We start from the raw sequence: 18,630 nt of genomic DNA, 5'->3' as shown, positions 1-18,630 counted from the left end.
AAAAAAAAAAAGCTCTGTAGCTGTTGAGAGTTTTATTGAAGCTGCAAAACTTCTGAGTCTGTCACCTTGTTAAATGTCCCTGGTTTGTTCCAACCCCAGAGAGTTTCCAGACACTTGGGCACAACACCCTTAAACACAGCCCCAGCCCTAATTTAGTCCAAATTGCTGTGAAACCAGACCAAATTTGGTGCATTTTGAGGTTATCAAACCACCTGCCAAGCCCCTGGGTGGGGGTGAGGGTGGGGAGAGGCTCTGGGGGTGGTTGGGAGGCAGAGGGAGGGAGGGAACTCCAGATTCCCTTGTGTCAAGGTCAGGTTACTTCTCCACGACAGCTCCTGACGAGTGGGATGGTCTCGGCGATCTCCATAGGAGGGGCACCAGAACGAAGCGATGCCACAGCTCCTCTCCAGGTCCTCCTTGTGTGACTGATCCACATCCCAGCCCTCCCCTCGGAGCCTGGTGCAGGATGGGGTGATGCTTCCCACTTCAAACAGCCCAGTCCTGAGGGATCAGACCTTCCATCTGCTAAGCGGCTCTGGAAGGCAGGAGTGGGAGGTTGAGGGGAGGAAGATTGGTTTGGGTTTTATTTTCTCACAATCCCTAAGGAAATAGCTGGGGCTGTGTATCGGGATGGGGGCACAGGAAGGTCTCACTCTGCTGGGCACCTGCACAGTTGTCCCAGGTGGATCTGAGTTCCCAGGTGAGGCCTTGCAGCTCAGGACACCCAGCCCAAGCATTACTTGGACAAACTGCGCCATGGAGCAGCTGAGGCCGTTCCTTTGCTTACCTGGGAGTTTGTTACTAATCCCCACGAGAAACCTCACTCTGTGTGTGCTGCCTTTGCTTTTATCATTTGAATAAATGCCTGGAGCTTTCATGTGCTGGTTAAGCTCGACTGAAAGCCTGACTGGGAACAGACATCCTGCTATCTGTGCCTGGGGGTGTTTGTTTTGTGCCCTGAGCAGAATGTGCCCCTCGAGCTCGGGGTGCTCGTGGGGTGTCCCGAGGCTGCTGTGTTTGGGCAAGGGAGGATCACCCGCCCTGCCCACTGCCCAGCTTTGCATTTACTCCTTATTTGCTATAAAGAATCTGTTTATCTTTAGGGTTGCAACCTGTGAGAGGTTGCCAGCACAGGACAATCCCATCACACCTTTAATGGTATCTCCTGAGCGGGCAAATAACCGGCGGGATTGCCGTGGTGGAGGTCATCCCGCGATCCCGGGAGCAAAGCTGGGCGGGCGGGCAGGAGGCCAAGGCAAACGGCTGCTACAGGCACCTGGGAGCTGCTTGGGTGCTGCTTTTGCTGCTTGTTTGTTTTTTTAGGGGAACCAGATCATCGTTCATCAGAAGCTGCAAAATTAATTTTGGTTTTACGCAGTTATTTTTTGTTCCCAAAGCAGTGGCAGTCGGAGGGAGGGTGTTCCCTGATTTTTGTGATGGATTACAGGGATGAGGATGTGCTCAGCATCCAGGACTGCTCGGGCCCATGCCCTGTGCTTGATGGGTACTCGTGCCCCTCAGGCTGGAGGGAAGAGCAGGATCTGCTCCAAAACCTCCCCAGCACCTCTGCATGTCCTCGTATCTGCAGGCGTGACCTCGAGGGCTCCAATGGACACCTGCCCCTCCAGGAGTGGCACCTGAAACAGCGGCAGAGAGGATTTTTGTGATTTTTGTTTATTTTTCCTCCTCTACCTGCCACATCCTGCAGCGGCAGCTTGTGGTGTGCAACACTCTGCTCGTGCATCTCTGCAGATCCCTTGGGAGGCACAGGGGAATGTTAATTGCCCGAGGGGGAAATGAGGCCAGGCCAGTGGTGGGATGCTACCAGGGGGGCACGGGGAAGGAGCAGGATCAGGGGGAATTTGGGATCTTTCTGGAAGCTCTCTACAGCCTGCTCTCTCTGCCTGTGTGTTCGTTGGAAAATTCCCAGTTACACAGGAATTATTTAAGGAAATCTAATCTCAAACGTTTCCTACCCCATTGATAAAACAGCCGAGTAGTAAAAGCTCTCAGCGGAGCCCAGCGGGGAGGCAGATGGCACGCGTGGGCACGGACCAGCCCTGTTTGCCCCATGGAACACTGCAGGCTCGCCTCTGCGGAGCAGCTGCACCTGGGCTGGCTCCAGAGCTGCCTCATTGCTCATCATTTTCCCATATTTTGGTTATCTCTTCCCTGCAGGAGTGGCGCCTTCACAGGAACTTCAAGTGAGGGGAGAAAAGTTTGGTTTTCACCACTTCACACTTAGACTTTACACTCAGGGTGAGCGGTGCAGTGTCCTGTGAGGTGGGTCGGCCATGCCCAGGAGTGGGGACACCGCGGGAATCACAGCTCCACGTGCTGCCAGGGGACGGTTTTGGGAGCAGGGGCTGCTCTGGGGGGATGCCCTGGACCCGGGGGCTCCCAGCCGAGGTGTTCGAACAGGGTTTGCTGGCGGCGGGCCCAGCCTGGGGCAGGTGCCAGCAGAGGGAGCTGAGGTTGTTCCTTGTCCACAAAACCCTGTGGAGCGGCTGGATGTGGCTTTTCCAGGCGTGGAGTCCTGCTGGTGACAGTGGCTGGGCCGTGTCCCCCCTGCTCCGGGAGCAGCTGCAGCCCTGGCCAGGCTTGGCTGGGCAGTGAGGTGGCACATGTCACTCGGCCTGTCACCACCAGTGAGGTGGCACATGTCACTCGGCCTGTCACCACCACCGTGGGACCGGGGCAGTGCTGCAGAGCCAGGCAGGAGCTGCTGGGCAGCGACAGTCTGGGCACACCCCGCTGGGCTGGGAATGACGGAGGGTCTCCACACCAGGAGGGCCATTTGTGTCCCATGTTGAAGGGTGACATGTTGGGGACAAAAGGGGGTCTGGCTGCTCTGCTGTGGCTCCAGGGTGGTGCACAGCTCTGTGGGAGGGAGAGAGGGACCCCCAAACCTTGGAGCTGGGGTAAGGCCCTTTTTCCACAGCTTTTTCTAGGAAAGCCACCCCGCAGGACGGGGCTTTGCGCCACTCCTGGGTCTCTCTGCACCTCCGGTGTGGAGCAGCTGGGCTCGGCAGGGTCTGTGCAGCATTGGCATCCAGGGGGAAACACAGCAAGAACTCACATTCCTTATCTAATCTGCAGCATTTTCCCTCCTCGCTGTTTACTGTGGCCGTGTTTCCTCAATCAATTGACAGCTGCAGGCTGGGCTGTGACGTCAGCCTGTGGCATTGAAGCCCCAGACCCAGGGTGGCATTGCAGGGGCCCCGGGATGAGCCCCTCGTACCCCTGTGAGCACAGCAGGGCCATGAACCCTCTGGTAGGTGACAGCAAGAGTCACCTGAGGACTGACCCTGTGCACTGGACAGCAGAGAGGGCCCCTGTCCCCAGCGAGGCCACAGGGCTGTGCCTGAGGGACACTTAAACCTGTCCTGTCCTGCCTCCACCCCAGCAGGGACTGTGCTGCCCTGACTGGGGCTGTTTGTGGCCAGAGCTGGATTCTGCACAGAGGGGTTGGGCAATGGTGGCCACTGTGCCCTTGGGGATGTCCCCCCCCGAGCCCCCCGAGCCTGGCAGGGCATGGCAGAGCTCCAGAGCCCCTGTGTCTGCACTGCAGTGGGATGGGGAGAGAACAAATTCCCAAACGACAGCTTTGGAGCATCCTGGTCTGTCCATCTTGGGAAGGAGGGGGTGAGTGGGGGCTCGATGCCCTGCAGGTGCCTCCCCAAGCAGGGAACTCTCCTTAGGATGAGCCTGGCTGCTCTGCCTTGCCCAGGGGGAGCAGGCTGGGAGGAAGCAGCTGAGGGTGCCTGAGAAGCAGGTTTGTCAGAATTTTAAAGGGATCTAAATCAATAGCGATAAGGAAACAATTATTTAAAGAGCAAACAAATGGAAACTGCTAAATGTACCTTCTTTTTTCCCTTTTTTTTTTTTTTCCCTTGTGGTTGAAGGGTGCAGGGCTGATGACTCTGGGTGCTGGGAGTGGGTCCCTGCTGGGACCACCCCAGGGGGGACAGTGGGGCAGCTCTGCTTGCTCAGCCCAGCCCCAGCCAGGCTGGAAACGAGCCTCGCAGGACAAAGTGTTGTTTCATCCCACAAGGAAAAAGGTTTTATGGGTCATCTGGAAATGCTAATCCTCAGGTGAGCCTGTTTGTGACGTTCGTGAGCCTGTTGATGGTGTCACAGCAGGTGCTGGGTCAGCAGGGACAGAGACAGTCCTAGGCTGGTGTGGGGACACTGCTGTGTGTTGCCTGCACCTGCTGGCCACATTTTGAGGGGGAAAGGAGCCAGGACTGGTCACTGGGGCCGGGCCATCCCTGCAGAGCAAGGATATTTTCTGCAGCTCCTCTGTGGAGCTCAGGATCCTGCTCGGGTTTGTGGCAGGGCCAGGCTGCAGTTGGAGACCATCCCTGCCCCACGGAGAGCATTTCCCCTGCCCTGCCTGGTACTGGGTACCCCAGGACTAGAGGGCCAGTGGAGGATCCCAGTTCCCCCCGCTGGGGCTGTGGCTGTCACCACCGGGGCTTTGTCTCAAAGGGCAGCTCATTCCCATCCTTCCCCCCCATGGTGTTTTCATCAGCTTTTGGTTGGGGATTAGGCACGTGTTGACAGAACAAACATTTTGCTGCGCTCAGAATCCACTGCTGAGGAGAGAAGTGATGTCCTTGCTCTGCTGGTGCCTAAGCCAGCACTAGGATGGGGACATTTGGGATGGGTAAAACCGGGCTTGGGGCTGGGACAACCCTTTGAGGAGAACATGGAGCCATTTCGGGTCACATCCCACACCAGGGCCAGAGCTCTGTGTCTCTAGCCCCTCGCAGAGCATTAATCACTTTCTGCTTTAATATCCTGCCCTGTGAAACCAGGGTTGCCACAAGGAATGCTGCCCGTGTCCAACAAGGCTTTGACAGGTGCTGGGGCCCACCCTGCCCAGCTCCCAGTGCCTGTCACAGCTCCCTCCTCCCCAGACCTGGCTCCGGGAACTGCAGCTCCGCACGGTGTTGGTGTCAGGAGGGCTGACAAGGCTGGGGATACCCGGGAGCTGCTTCCAGGACCGTGCGTTTGCCAGGGAAAAGTAAATTCCTCCAAGCTCTGTGCCCAACCCAGTGACTGCACAGTGGGGGAAGAAGATAGGACACGGGACTTCGTTTGAGGTCCTGCCCCACCTCCCACACCCCGTTTTCCCTACATGACCCCCCGGGTCCCGGCTCCGTGCTGAGCCCCCAGGACAAGGTGCCAGACCCGGGCGATGCTCAGGGGAGCGACACGTTTCCCTGGGAGCTCGGTGAGTCACGGCTGAGTCACGGCTCGCTCTGCGGGCAGCTCCGCGTCCCCGGCCCCCTCCCGCCCCCCAGACCCACGGCCCCACGGACGGCTGCGGGATGTGGGGTCCCTGCGCTCTGTGCACAGGGCGACCCTCCTCTCCCTGCTCCCCCGGCCCTGCAAACCTGGCTCGGTGGCTCGGGAGTGATGGGAGAGGGGTGACTGGTCCCTGCTGACCCCCTCCTGCCCCTCACCACGCAGCCCCTCACCCTCCGGCCCCACCAGCTCTTTGAGCCGAGCCCAGGCAGACTGTGGGGTTTGGGGTTACTTTTAGGGGTTTGCCCCCTGGGGCAGAACCTTCTGCAGTTCTCCTGGGATGAACATTGCAGAAGCCAAGGGGAAATCACCACCAGGAGAGTCCCCTGCTCCGGGGGCACCGTGTGCTGCCCTGGGCCCTCAGAGCTGCCCGTTCCCCCCTCTCCCACCCGGGGTGTTTCCCTGCCCAGCGGCTCCCACGCTCTCCGGCCTGTCGCTCCGTGGGGCCGTTATGCCCGAGGATCGTTTTGCATGCGGGGAGAACGGGCAGCAGAAGAATGAATTTGCATTTCTCAATGGCACCCAGTGTGGGAACCAAAGCCGCGGAGGGTTCCGCTGCCACTCGGCCCCGCACCGGGGCTGTGTGAAAAGACAACATCCCGTCTGCTGGCACCGGGCCCGGCCCGTCTCACCTGGCTGCCCGTGTGTGCCTGGGAACTGCTGCTGCCGAGCGGCCCCGGCCCCCGGCACGGGCAGGGGGTGCTGACCCCGCTGCCCCGCGTGCCGGTGGGATGAGCAGGTGACAGTGACAAAGCAAGAGTACGTTTCCTGTGTGGGTTATTTTGGGGAGTTCTCTCGTGCCGGATGGGATTTGGGGTTCGTGCGCTGATGCAGCAGCTGCATGGAGAGCCCAGACCAGGATCCTTCCCCTCCTCTGCACCCCAAATCTCCGGGGGCTGTGCAGGGGGAGCCGTGACCTTTCCTCACCCTGCGGCGAGCGGGGTGTGCCCACGCCGCCCTGAGCCCTCTCTTCCTGGCACCGCCGGGCGACCCGCAACCATTTCCAGGCTTTTAATCCCAAGAGACAAAAGCCGGAGTTTAATGCCACCGGAGGAAGAAAAGAGCAGGGCTTTGGGAAGGGAACAGCAAACACGGCGGTGGATCCGCTGCTCCGTGCCTGGCTGGGTGTCCCACGAGTTCCCCTGCGTCACCCGGGGTGGCACCGACCCTGGGGGTGCTGGGGGGGAGCCGGGGTGGGAACGGCGGGGAGCTGGTGGTCCAGGGGCTGGGCTCACCCTGGTGTCTCCATCCGCCTCCCCCAGCTCGTCCTTCCCCAGCTGCCCTCCCAGACATGGCCGGGCTGCAGAAGCGGGACTGTGGTACCCCAGAGGCAGACCCTGTCACCTCCTGCCACCACAGGTGTGAAGCAGCCTTTGAAAGGTGCCAGGTGACCACCAAGGTCTCTGTGCTCAGCAAAGGGACGGCACCTGGACCCCCTGTGCCGTCTGTGTGGAGCAAACAGCAACCCATGCGCTGCTGGATGGAGCCGGCTCCTCCAGCACCCGCTTTGCACCCGGGAGGGCTGCCCTGGAATGCGGGTGACACCTGGGTCCCCTCGCAGGGCCATGGGAACAACCGGGAGCCACCTCATACAGCGGGGATGGAGTGTGGGAGCAGGGAGCAGGAGCTGGAGCAGGCTCCGAGCGGAGACCGAGTGCCGGAGCGGGGCCGGGAGCCCCGGCTCCTCTATCAGGGTGGGCCGCGGGCGGGTGCCACGGCAATAAGGCGGCTGTTTGCCCCGAGCACACACGCGGCCGAGTAAACTGCGTTTATGGCAGCAGCTGGGAGATGGGGGAGCCGGTGGGGTAATAAAGAGAATAAAGAGGAGCGGCCCCGCTCACCCTGGGGCTGCACGGGAAGTGGGTAGGTCTGGCTGGGATAAGGAGGAGTCAGGGATTCTGGTGGTCTGGGCTCTGGAGCGATCCTAGCAGCTCGGGAACTGTGGACACTCTCCCAGGTAGATCTGCACAGGGACATTGCACCATCAAAAACACCGTCCCGTCCGTGCACACCTGTGGGTTCCTGCACTTGTGCTCCCTGACCCTCTGGGTCATTTTGGGCTCTGCTGGAGAGACCTTCTCCCTTCCCAGGACCCCTCCAGGGCTTGGGGAGAATGCATTAAAGGTACTTCAACCATTTCAGACATTTCCAGTCTCCTTGGGCAGCAAAAAGGCCTCAGAGCACCCATCCTGCAGCCTGGGAGTGTGGATTCATCCTGTCCCATTGTCACCCTGTGGCACAGGATGCAGCCTCTCAGAGGGACTCTGGCTCTACTTAGGGGCCACCACTGTCCCAAAAGTCGTGCAGGAGCTGGAGCAGAGGAAGCCCCACCACCGCAGGGGACCAGGAAACACCAGCTGCGTGTGGGGACAGGTCGGGCTCCATGCTCTCTGTGGTTTGTGCAGTGACATCAAGGGCCTTCAATAGTTTTATTATATGTGACATGGCTGCTTATCTATTATTCTTGTGATGCAGCCAGAGATTAGCTGCAGGCAGGTGGGCAGAGATTCCTCCAGGCTGATTCATGAGTCGTTTCTCCATCTCTCCCCTCCGGCCGCGTTCCCAAGCATTGAATTTTCAGCAGTGGCAAAAGACACCGGAATCGAAGCTGATGGGTTGACAGGGAGGACAAGGAAAAAGCACCGAAAACTGCGCACACGGGGCAGAAAAGCCAGACTTCATTTCCCTCTTTTGTTGTTCCTCAGGTGTTGCAATCTCTCCTTTTCCTGGTTTGTATGTGCAAGCAGAGCTGTGCCGAGCTGCGATTGCGAAAGGTGTCGGCGAGAGCCCAGCGCGGCTGGAGCCCAGCACAGCTGGAGCCCACAGAAACTGGTGACACCGGGTGGCTGCAGCCCCCAAGCTGTCTGGGAAGGAAGCAGAGGTCTCATTTTAGGGCCTTTCACCCAGTTTTGCTGCACTGTGCTGCACTGCCCAGCTCTCCCTGAGCCCAGAAAAGCAAATGTTTTTCCCTTTAATCTCTTTCTGTTATCGAGATCCCGCTGGTACCGATAAGAGAAGTAGGTAAAGCTCTTTCAGACAGAGGTGTGAATTTGGCAACGGGTCCCAGACAGCCCAGGATGACCCAGGTCTGGGATGCTCTGGATCTGGGACTGGGAATTCCCCACTGGTGGTGACATCTGACACTGTCCGGTGTCCCCAGTCGTGCTCTCTTCTGCTTTGCTTCTGACTCCTTCTGGTGCTCTGGCCTGGTGCTTGTTCTGGTGAAAAGTTGTAAAGAAACCAAGTAACCACGGGTGACCTGGAGGAGGTGTCACAGCAGATCCAGCTTGCACAGCCTGTGCAAAGCAAACCCTGCTCACCAGACATCCCCCGAGCCACGGCCCAGCTGTGGGGCAGGAGCGAGGCGGCTGCAGGAAGGGCGGGATGGCCACGGTGCTTTCCCAGCATGGCTGGTGCCAGCCCGGTGTCGAGTTTACACGTGACTCCACTCTGCATCTTCAGTTTCCACAGTCACACACTCGTGTTTCTGTGCTGTGGGGAAGGGATCCAGGCTTGGAGGGCTGTGCTGGGATGCTCCGGGTGCCCTCCGGGGATCCTGAGGTGTGACACAGGAGCGGCTTTGGGAGCCTGTGGGGCCTTGTCCAAAGTAGTGGATGCTCTGAGTGGGCTGGGGAGCTCTGCTGTGGCTGCCAGGAGCACTGGGAGGGCACTGGGTGACCTGGACCCCCCTCTTAGCTGTGCCACATCCCAATCAAACATGCCCAACCCCTGGCAAAGCCCAGGCAGGGGCTGGCGGCTTCCCAACACAGCTGCTTGTCCTGGGGTCCCCCCGCAGCCACCGCCACGTGTCCCAGGCCCAGCCGTGTTTACCAAAACAGGGGAAAAGAACTCCCCTGGGACACGGGATCCCCGCTCCAGGGGGAGCTTTCCCCACGATAAGATAACATTGAGGCATTTCAAAGGGAGGCAGAAACTCCTGGCGCTGCCGATAGCAGCGAAGCCCTTTCCCCGTGCTCGCACCGGGGTCTCCTTCCTCCAGCGTTTTCATTTCCTCGGGGCAAACATTTCCGATGGGCGGCTTATCGGCTGTGCCTGCCCCGGGTCAGGGCAGCGAGGGATGCCAGCTCTGCCACCGGTGTGGGCTGGGGACAGGCCACGTGCCTGCCGGGACGTGGTGACGTGTGGCCGACCTGTGGGTGTTTGTGGCGGGGTTTGGTCTGACGTGGGTTTTTAGGGCACGGGGGAGTTCGGTTTTGGCAGCGCTACGTGCGCAGGAGAACTGCCTGAACTGCCCAGCCTGCTTCATGTGCTAAAAAAAAAAGACAATAAATACCAGCGCGGTGTCTGTCTCGCTCAGAACTGCTTTTTCCTGCTCGTGCCGGTGGAGACAACCTGAGCCTGGAGTGCTGCACGTCCTGGCTGTGGCCCCGTGCCCCATCCTGCAGTCAGGGAACCCCGGGGAGGGGACAGCACTGTGTCCATGAGGTGGGAGGGTTTGGGTGCTGTCAGGGGCTCCCTTCACCCCCACCAGCTCTGTGCACCCTCACTCACAGGCTCTGTCCCTGGCTGCAGCATTTGGGCAGGGGATGGTTCTGGGTTTGGGTCAGGGATGCTCCCGGGGTATCCCTCAGGGATGCTCCTGGCCCCAGCATGGGCCGGCCTGCTCTGGGAGTGATGTCATGCCATAGATGCTCACACATCTGACAGGTCTCTGTGCTGCAGGTCTGACTCAGGAGGAGCCAGGTGTCTGTCCCTGTCCTTGTCCCTGTCTCCGTCCCTGTCCCATCCCATGGGAGGGTGGCAAGGGGTTAACGGTGCCCGGGTTTGCCCCACTCCCCTCCCAAGGCCCGTTCTGGTCTGAGCCCGCCCTGGACGCACCTGCCAAGGGTTAACCCGGCCCGGGTTGTTCAAACACCTCGGCTGAGGTAAGCGCAGCTTGTTTGTTCAGGTAAATAAGGAAGGAATTGGATATAATGGGCAAAGGAGGCTCTGGCTGAGCCCCGACACTCACTGCCGGCATCCCCCTCGCACAGCCGCCGGTGGCTTCGTCCCCCCGCTGCCCCCGGAGCCCCGCGGGGTGCCCCGTTGTCGTCGCCGTCCCCACCCCGCCGGTGCCCACCCAGGGCCGATGCGGCTCAGCCCAGCCGTGCTGCCGCCGCGGGGCCGGCGCTGAGCCGGGTGCGGTGCTGCCGGCCGCGCTCCCCGTCGGTGCTGGGACCCCTCACCTGGGGCCATGTCCCCCGCAGACACCGCGCCGAGTGCCACCGGGACGGCTCTTCCCAGCCTGCGCTGGCATCCATGTGGATTCTGAGCCCGCACACCTCCGAGGTAAGGCGCCCGCGCTGCCACCACCCCCGGCTCCCCGACCACCCGGCCCACCTTCCCTCCTTCCAGGGGGTCCTGCTTTTGGCACCAGTTTGGGGCGGGCACGGTGCTCTCCCATGCCAGTATCCCATCCCACAGCTCCTTGCACCTTCGGGTGTCGTTAGGGCTAAAGAGGGACGGGTTGTCCCTCGGTGCGAGGATCCTGGCATTTCTCTGGATGGTGTCACCCAAAATGAAACGGGATTTGCTATTTTTGTGTCTTTGGAACCTCGTCCTGCCCAAGCAAGGAGGGTGGGATGGGGCCAGGACTCCTGGGGCTGGTTCCTCCTGAGCCCACCCGGGAACAGCTGGGATATCCAGGGTCCCACCAGCCCCAGGCAGGGGACAAGGAGCTTTGGGGCATCGTGTGACAAACCAGCAGCCAGGACCCTTCATGGAGTGTCCCGGGTGGCTGTTGAGGACCTGCCAGCTCCGGGGTGTCTCTGTGAAGCTGAACCCTGTTCCAGACTTGCACTGTCCCAGCTGCTTTCCTGCTGGGGTGGTTTTTTTGTTGTTTTTTTTTTTTGTCATCCCCAAAGTCACTTTGGCTGCGGGTTTGGTTTTCGTGGTTCTGCTCGGTTAGTGAAACACAAACGCCGTGAGGGTGCCAAATCCCCACAATACCGGTGTTCTCTGGGGCTGGGAGCACGGGGGGGAAGGTGCTGCTATAAATAGGGGCTCCCTGGCCCCAAATGGGGAACACCAAGCTCCGCTGCTCACCGGGGGGACACGGAGCACCAAGCTTTGCTCAGGTCACTGGCAGGTTGTGCCTGTCCCCTGCACTGCTGTTTGCCTCCCTGCGCTGATGGAGAGGGCAGCCTGACCCAGGGTGTGGGGACCCGTGGGGACACCTGGTCCCTGTGTCAGCAGCCATGCAGGTAACGGCAGGAGGAGCCAGGGCACCTCGGTGGTGTTGGAGGAGGCTGGCGGGGAACCAAGGGTCCAGGGCCCCCAGGATGGGCTGCATCCCTCCGGGAGTACGTCAGAGTGAGCCCAGGGCTTGCCCTGGCCTCAACCCTGTCACCGTGCAGGTAGCAGAGCAGCCCCGCAGGCTGTCACCTCCCCAGCCCCCTGCTCTGTCACCTCCCCAGCCCCCAGCGCCGTCCCCAGTCCCTGCCCTGGCTGTGGGGAGGTTTTGGCCAATCCTCTTTCCTCCACCCAGAGATAAGGAGGGTGCGTGGCACAGGGTTTGGCAGCAGGACGTGGCACAGCTGTCACTCTGGGGCTTGCAGGGTGCATGGGACATGCTGGCAGGATCTCAGCTTGTCAGCAGCCTCTGAGCACCCACCTGGGTGCCTGCTGCAGCCCTGGCTTGTGCAGAGACCCCAGGTCTCTTTTCCTGCTTAACCCAGGCTGCTCTTGGGTCCCACACATCCCCAGTTCCGTCTGGGACAGCAGAGCACATCGCTGTCCCCAGCCTGAGGCTGGAGGTGACCCTGGAGCCTGGCCCTGATCCCTCGTCTCGGCTGCCTGGGAAGGGCTTTCGGAAGCGCCCGGGGGCTTGGGAGCCATCCCGGGCGCTGTGGGCAGCCCCCCTCCCGCAGCCGGCCACCCTCCCCGGTCCCACAGGGCTTCCCGAGCTCCGGCACAACCTGTTCCACCGCAGATTTGATTTTAATTAACGGACCCATTGTTCGAGGGTGGGGGGTGGGTGAATTTCTTTTTTTTTTTTTTTTTTTTTCCCTCTCGCTCTCAAGGGCTCATCCCAGCGTTCCACCCTCACTGGTGCTCGTGTCCCACCCTGAGCCATGGTGGGTTGCACTTGCCAGGAGAGCCTGGGGTGGCACGGCGGGTCCTTGGCCCCATTGTTACCCCCTCAGCTGTGGGGTCTGTGTGGGGCTGGGTCCCTGCAGGCCTGTGGAGCTGAGCTGTGACCCGACACCACCCACAGCCCCGGGCTCATGCTGGCTCTGTGCCCTGGGAAGTGCGGGAGCCCCATCCCAGTCGCCTCACCCCGTTCCTGTCCCACCACCCCATCTCAGCCCCGTGGAGCAGCGTCTGCCAAGGCTGATGCAATGCCCAGCTCAGCCCCAGGCAGGGAGTGGGAAGGGTTTTGGGTGCCATGTGGGCCAGTGCACCTTGGGCTGCCCCTCCAGCTCTCCTTTTGCAGGGAAATGCAAAAAGGGGTAGGGAAAGAGGGGGGAGAAGGCCACCTGAAGTGGCTTCTCAGTGCAAACAGGTCCCACCCAGCCCGGCCGCCCGCGTGCCAGAGCGGGAGAAAGTCAAACAGCGGCCCCCGCCCTGAGAGTACAGCGCCCTTGGTGGGGCACAGCTCCGGCTTTTGGGGACACTTCCCGAGGGATTGGGTCCCTCTGGTCCCATCTGGGAGGAGGGGGACAGGATGAGGCTGAAGATGGGGCTGGGGCCGTCCATCCTGTGCCGTTCCCGAGGGTGGTTCCATAGCCCTGCTCCTCCATGTGTGAGGTTGAACCAGGACTTCAGGACATCCCAGAGGCGTTGGGAATGAGGAGCCTGTCCCTTCCCCAGAGATGTTCATGGCCAGCACTGTGCAGCAGCAGGAGCTGCACAAGCTGTTGCCACTTCCCTTTTGTTGCCCTTCCCTGGAGCAGCGTGTGGCTGGATTTAGGGCTGATCTGCTAAAGCTCTTCTTTTAATCCTGAGCAAATCAAGGAGAGGTTTGGAAGCAGGCACCATCTCTCAGGGAAACTGTTTGGATGGTGGGGGCAGCCCCAGGTCAGAAGAGGGTTTGGGTACCCTCTTCTCCCTCCTCCTCCTCCTTACTGCCGTGCCACCAAAACCACTCAGGGAGGTGGGCTCCAATTCCTGAACCCACGGTCCCTCCCCACGTCCCCACAGGCTCAAGCTGCCGTGAGTGCTGTTTAGGTGTCCCTGGCTCTTCCATGGGTTTTTCTGAGCTCTTTGGGCTATTCCAAGGATGAAGTGATGAGTTTTCCCCAGTTGCAGGCAATGCAGAACTTCAAAACTCGTATTCCTGGGAGCACTGAGTCCTCAGGAGCTGCATTATCTCCCCCCTGAGCATGGGACACGTGGCTGGGTCCCCAGTGTCCCTCCTTCACTGACCACCCCCATGCTTGGGGGCTGTGCTCTGCCTGGAAGATCTCCGAGGGATCTTTTCCTCTCACATCTTTTAAAACTTTTTCTGCCCAGCTGGGCTTTGGAGCAGCAGGGCACCCCCTTTCCCTGGCCACTGCCCCCAGTTCCCCTTCAGGGCTGCCTGGCACCATGAGGGGTTTCAAGCTTTGCACGCTCCTTTCCCAGTGCCAGCTCCATTGCTAAAACTCCTTTTTCTGCTTTTAAACCACCACTTTGAGATGGTTCTTCTTCTTGTAAAATAATGCTGAAGGTGGAGGAGCTGGGCAGCGCCCTGGCCATGCCCATCAGCAGCTCCTCCCTGGCAGGGCCTTCCCCTTCCCAAAGTCTCAGGATGGTTTTTGGGGAGGTTTCTCCACGGATGGAGCCATTCCCTGGTGTTGCCATGGAAATTCAGCAGGTTCATCCTCTTCTCCATGGCCTCCGGGACTCCCTGCATGCAGAGACAGATGGGGACAGGCTGATTTTGGGTAGTTTTCCTTGCAAGAGACTGAAGGTAATTGCAATTATCCTGTCTTACAAGGAAAGTTCTCATCTGGGGGTTGGGAACAGCGACCAGGGGCTCGGTCCCTCCTGGGAAATCTGGGACTGGGGGCTGTTGTGCCCCAGGTGGAAGCAGCAGAGGATGTTTTCTATGCTCAGAAATGTGTCCCTGTGGCTCAAGCATCTATTGTCACCCCAAGGCTGTCCTGTACAGGTGCTGGGGAGTCCCCCCCTGTGTCCCCCACTGCCTCCTGCCCAGGCCTCACCTCCACCTGGGGCTGAGCTGCTGCCAGCCTGGGGTGCAACCCCTGGGGAGACCCTAAACACCCAGACCCTGAATAGGGGTCAGATCCTGCTCATCTCCTGCTCTCCTTCTCCCTGCTGGCAGCTGCTGTTGGTCCTCCCAAACCCGTGCCAGCCCCCTCAGCCAAGCTGACCCCGCACTCATCCTCGGGCTCACAGGGCACGGTGGGTCTCTTTGGAGGGTTTTTTTCCCCTCTAACAGGCTTAGTTCCTCCCTTTGTGCCTGGCTGCCGGGCGGGAAGGCAGCAGCGGTGCCGGGCTGAGCTCTGCCCCTCTCTCCCCCCCGGGCAGGTTTGGAGCCGGCGCTGAGCGGAGGGATGGGCAGTGCCAGCCCCGGGCTGAGCGCTCTGCCCCCCGGCCGCCTCGCCTGGCCGGACCCCGCGCTGCTGCCGCCCCCGCGGGACCCCGACCCCCGCAGCTGGGGCTGCCCGGAGAGCCCCAGCCCCCCCAGCACCCCCGAGCAGCCCCTGCCAGCCTTCTGCCTGCACTACTTCGACATGTTCTACCCGGAGGACACGGCCTGGGCCGCCAAGGGCGCCGGGGAACCGTCCCACAGCAGCGCCCAGGGCGGGCGGGAGGAGGCGAGGAAGGAACCGGAGCAATGTCCCATCATCGACAGCCAGGGCCTGGGGCTGGGGCCCGAGGGGGACCTGCAGGACAGCCTGCACCTGGAGGAGCACTCGCTGGAGCAGGTGCAGAGCATGGTGGTGGGCGAGGTGCTGAAGGATATCGAGACAGCCTGCAAGCTCCTCAACATCGCCGCAGGTGGGTGCCCCAGTGCTCTCGTGGGGCGGCCAGGGAGGAGGGATGTGCTGGGAGCCAAAGTCACGCTGCATTCGGGGGGCTGCAGCCGTGTGTGAGGGTCTGGGGGAGAGCAGCTGCTCCCTGCGAGGAGGGGATGGTTCCTGGGGGGCTGCAACAGCGTGTGGGGGTCTGGGAGAGTGTGGCTGCTTCCCCACAGGAGAAGGGGATTGTTCTTTGGGAGCTGCAGCCACATTTTGGGGTCTGGGAGAGTGTGGCTGCTCCCCCATGGAAGAAGGGGATGATTCCTGCGGGGCTGCAGCCGTGTGTGAGGGTCTGGGGGAGAGCAGATGCTCCAGAGCAGGAGGAGGGGACGGCCCCTGGCTGGCCACACTCACCCCCCTCGACCCCCAGACCCCACGGACTGGAGCCCTGGGAACGTGCAGAAGTGGATCCTGTGGACGGAGCATCAGTACCGGCTGCCGCAGATCGGGAAGTCCTTCCAGGAGCTGTCGGGGAAGGACCTGTGTGCCATGTCCGAGGAGCAGTTCTGCCAGCGCTCGCCCGCCTGCGGCGACATCCTGCACGCCCACCTCGACATCTGGAAGTCTGGTGGGTGCCGGGAAGCGGGAGGGAGCTGGGGAGGGTGGGCGATGCTGTGCAGCAGGAGGTGCCCCCCTGACCCCCCGCTCCTCCCTTCCAGCCGCCTGGATGAAGGAGAAGGCTGCCCCTGGAGATGTGAGATACTGCGGTGAGTTCTGTGTGGGCTCAGCCCCACTGGCCCCACTCCTGCTTCGGGCAGGTCCGGGGTACTTGAGGGATCCCTCCCTGCTTAATTGCGATTATCCAGAGCACTGGAGCAGCTGCTGCTGTGGGATCTGTGCGGTTACACTCGCTCTGCCCCAGAGGAGCCCCACGGCTCTCTGCAGCAAAGGGGAAACGGCTCGTACCCCTCACTGGTCCTGTCCCACACCCCCCGCACCCCTGTGGGCCGTGCAAGGCCAGGACTGAGCTGTTCTCCGTGCTCCAGAATAGGGAGGAGAGAGCAAATCTTCCTGGGCTGAGCCCCGGTGCCCCTCTGGCGTCGAGCGGGGTTCCCTGATGAGAACTCGTGCAGCTCCCTGGGATGGTGCACAGCAGCGAGCTCTGTCCCTTCCCTCCTCTCACCAGTCCCTTCCCTTGGCAGGAGGTGACACCAGCTGGGCCGACAGCGAGGTGGACTCGTCCTGCGCCGGCCAACCCATCCACCTCTGGCAGTTCCTCAAGGAGCTGCTGCTGAAACCGCACAACTACGGGCGCTTCATCCGCTGGCTCAACAAGGACAAAGGTGAGCCGGGATGCTCCGGAGGCGCCGGGGGGGGCTGAGGTGTGGGGCAGGAGATGCTGTAACCCTCCGTGCCCCGCTCCCCTGCCCAGGCATCTTCAAGATCGAGGACTCGGCGCAGGTGGCCCGGCTGTGGGGCATCCGCAAGAACCGCCCGGCCATGAATTACGACAAGCTGAGCCGCTCCATCCGGCAGTACTACAAGAAAGGGATCATCCGGAAGCCCGACATCTCCCAGCGCCTCGTCTACCAGTTCGTCCACCCGGTGTGAGCGGCGGCGGGACCGGCTGAGCGCCGGGAGGGGCGGGGGACCTTCACTGCCTCCCTCTGCCCCAGCCAGAGACCCTCTGCCGGCAGCAAGGACCTCGGCTGCGGTGCGAGGCTTCCCCTGCCAGGACCTGCTGGCAACGGACACACGGACCCCTCCCCTCCCGACACGGGGCCAGGACCGTGCAGAGCCCTTGTCTCCCGTGGGAAGGGTGGGCACGGTGGCTGGGATTGTCCCCCCTCCTCTCCTCCCTGCCGGGTTCTGGCTGTAGGTGGCTTCACCCCAGCCGTTGTTCAGGGAGGAAAAAGCCTTGGGCACGAGCTGAGACAATGTCACCCACAGGGACGGGGACATCCGCTGCTGCTCCTGGTGGGATCCTGTCCCAACCCCTGTGGGAGCAGCCTGGCACCAACCGAGGGTGCTGCCTGCCACGGGAGCTGTGCCACTGGGGACCTTGGGCATCCCCCGGGATAGGTGCATCCCCCCTTTGCTTTTCACTCCAGGACATGCTCAGCTTCTCCCTCTCACAGGGATTCGGGGCTGCAAACGGGAGCTCTGCAAAGGGAGCAGCTGTAAATGTGGGTGTAGGGCTGTCCCCCAAGCTGGGTTCCCCATCCTTGTGCACGGGGCCACCAGAGTCCTCACAAGGCCCCAGGTTCTGTGCCCTGGCACAAACCTCTTCCCTTGATTTGGATTTTACTTGGACTGCCTGATTCCGGAGTTTGGGGAAATGGAGATGGCAGCTTTGCCATTTCCCTGTGGACAGTAATAAATCCAGAGTGATCCGCTGAGGCTGGACAGGGGCAGAGAGCTGGGAATTGCTTCACCTGCTCATTGCACCAGAGTCAGGGTTACCTGACAATGTTGATCTTTTATATTATAGGAGTTTTTTTATCTGTTTATTTGCTTTTTGGTTTTGGCTGGTGATGAGTTGTGGTTTAGGTTCAAATGCTGAGGAGTGGCCCAGGCTTCCAGGGATGTTCTGTGGGAGCTTAAAAGGAAAAACACCTGGTTCTTGGTCTTATGATTTTTTTTTTTCCCTTAAAAAATCTGCCGGTGCCAGCCACTGCCTTTCTCTTCTGTTCTTGCTCCGTGCTGCTCCCACAGCAGCAAATCCTGACAGCCCTGCTCACATCCAGGCAGGACGGATAGAGGGCAAGGAGCAGGGGAAGGAGGAAAATTACCTTGGCCTTTGGCAAATGGGGTGGAAAAACAAAAAAGTGGGGGGAAATTAAAAGAAAAAAGCAAAGTGTCTCTTGTGATTTGCTGTGTGTGCCCGATGCAGCCGGTGGGGGGGCACTGTGGGGATGGGCTGGGGGTGCTGGTGGTGCCCCGGGTCTCGTGTCCCCCTCACAGGTTCTCTGGCAGGGTGGGGGTGGGAGAGGGCAGGAGGTGACACCAGCCTGTTGTGCCTGTTCACAGGCTCAGGAGAGGGCTGGGTCAGGGCTGGTGCTTGGAGTGGCCCCAGAACCTGCATCATCCCGAGCCCCTCCGTGGGTTTCCCAGGGCTCTGTCTGGCAGCGGCACAGGAGTCCCCAAAGGCGGTGGCTGTTCCCCCAGCCCCCAGCAATGCATCCAAGCCCCCCCAACCTGCTGCACCCCAAAACCTTGAGGTGGGGGGTGTCACTACCTGGGGGTCCATAACCCGGTCCCTGGGGGGTGAGACAGACGCACAGCAAAGGAGACCCCAGAGCCAAGGACGCTGACAGAGCTCGGTTATTTTCTCTTGCTGCTTTTTGTTGTTGTATCCACGGAAATACAATCACGATATATATATATATTATATATATACTTCTTAAAT

General features: G+C 60.8%; 1 protein-coding gene across 1 annotated transcript; it reads left to right on the top strand.

Moving 5' to 3' along the window:
• The first annotated feature begins 10,281 nt into the window (after positions 1 to 10,281).
• SPDEF (SAM pointed domain containing ETS transcription factor) lies at positions 10,282 to 18,603 on the top strand. Its single transcript, XM_066204034.1, has 6 exons — positions 10,282 to 10,602; positions 14,788 to 15,261; positions 15,652 to 15,849; positions 15,941 to 15,988; positions 16,424 to 16,564; positions 16,654 to 18,603. The coding sequence occupies exons 2-6, from the start codon at positions 14,814 to 14,816 to the stop codon at positions 16,830 to 16,832; spliced, it is 1,014 nt and encodes a 337-aa protein (XP_066060131.1). The 5' UTR covers positions 10,282 to 10,602; positions 14,788 to 14,813; the 3' UTR covers positions 16,833 to 18,603.
• Positions 18,604 to 18,630: the final 27 nt, after the last annotated feature.

Source organism: Chamaea fasciata, unplaced genomic scaffold (genome assembly GCF_029207755.1).
Source record: "Chamaea fasciata isolate MVZ Bird 193981 ecotype frontalis unplaced genomic scaffold, bChaFas1.0.hap1 SCAF_25, whole genome shotgun sequence".
NCBI classification, from domain to species: Eukaryota; Metazoa; Chordata; class Aves; order Passeriformes; family Sylviidae; genus Chamaea; species Chamaea fasciata.
Note: the sequence above shows the minus strand (reverse complement) of the source record. Positions and strands in the feature narration are given on the sequence as shown.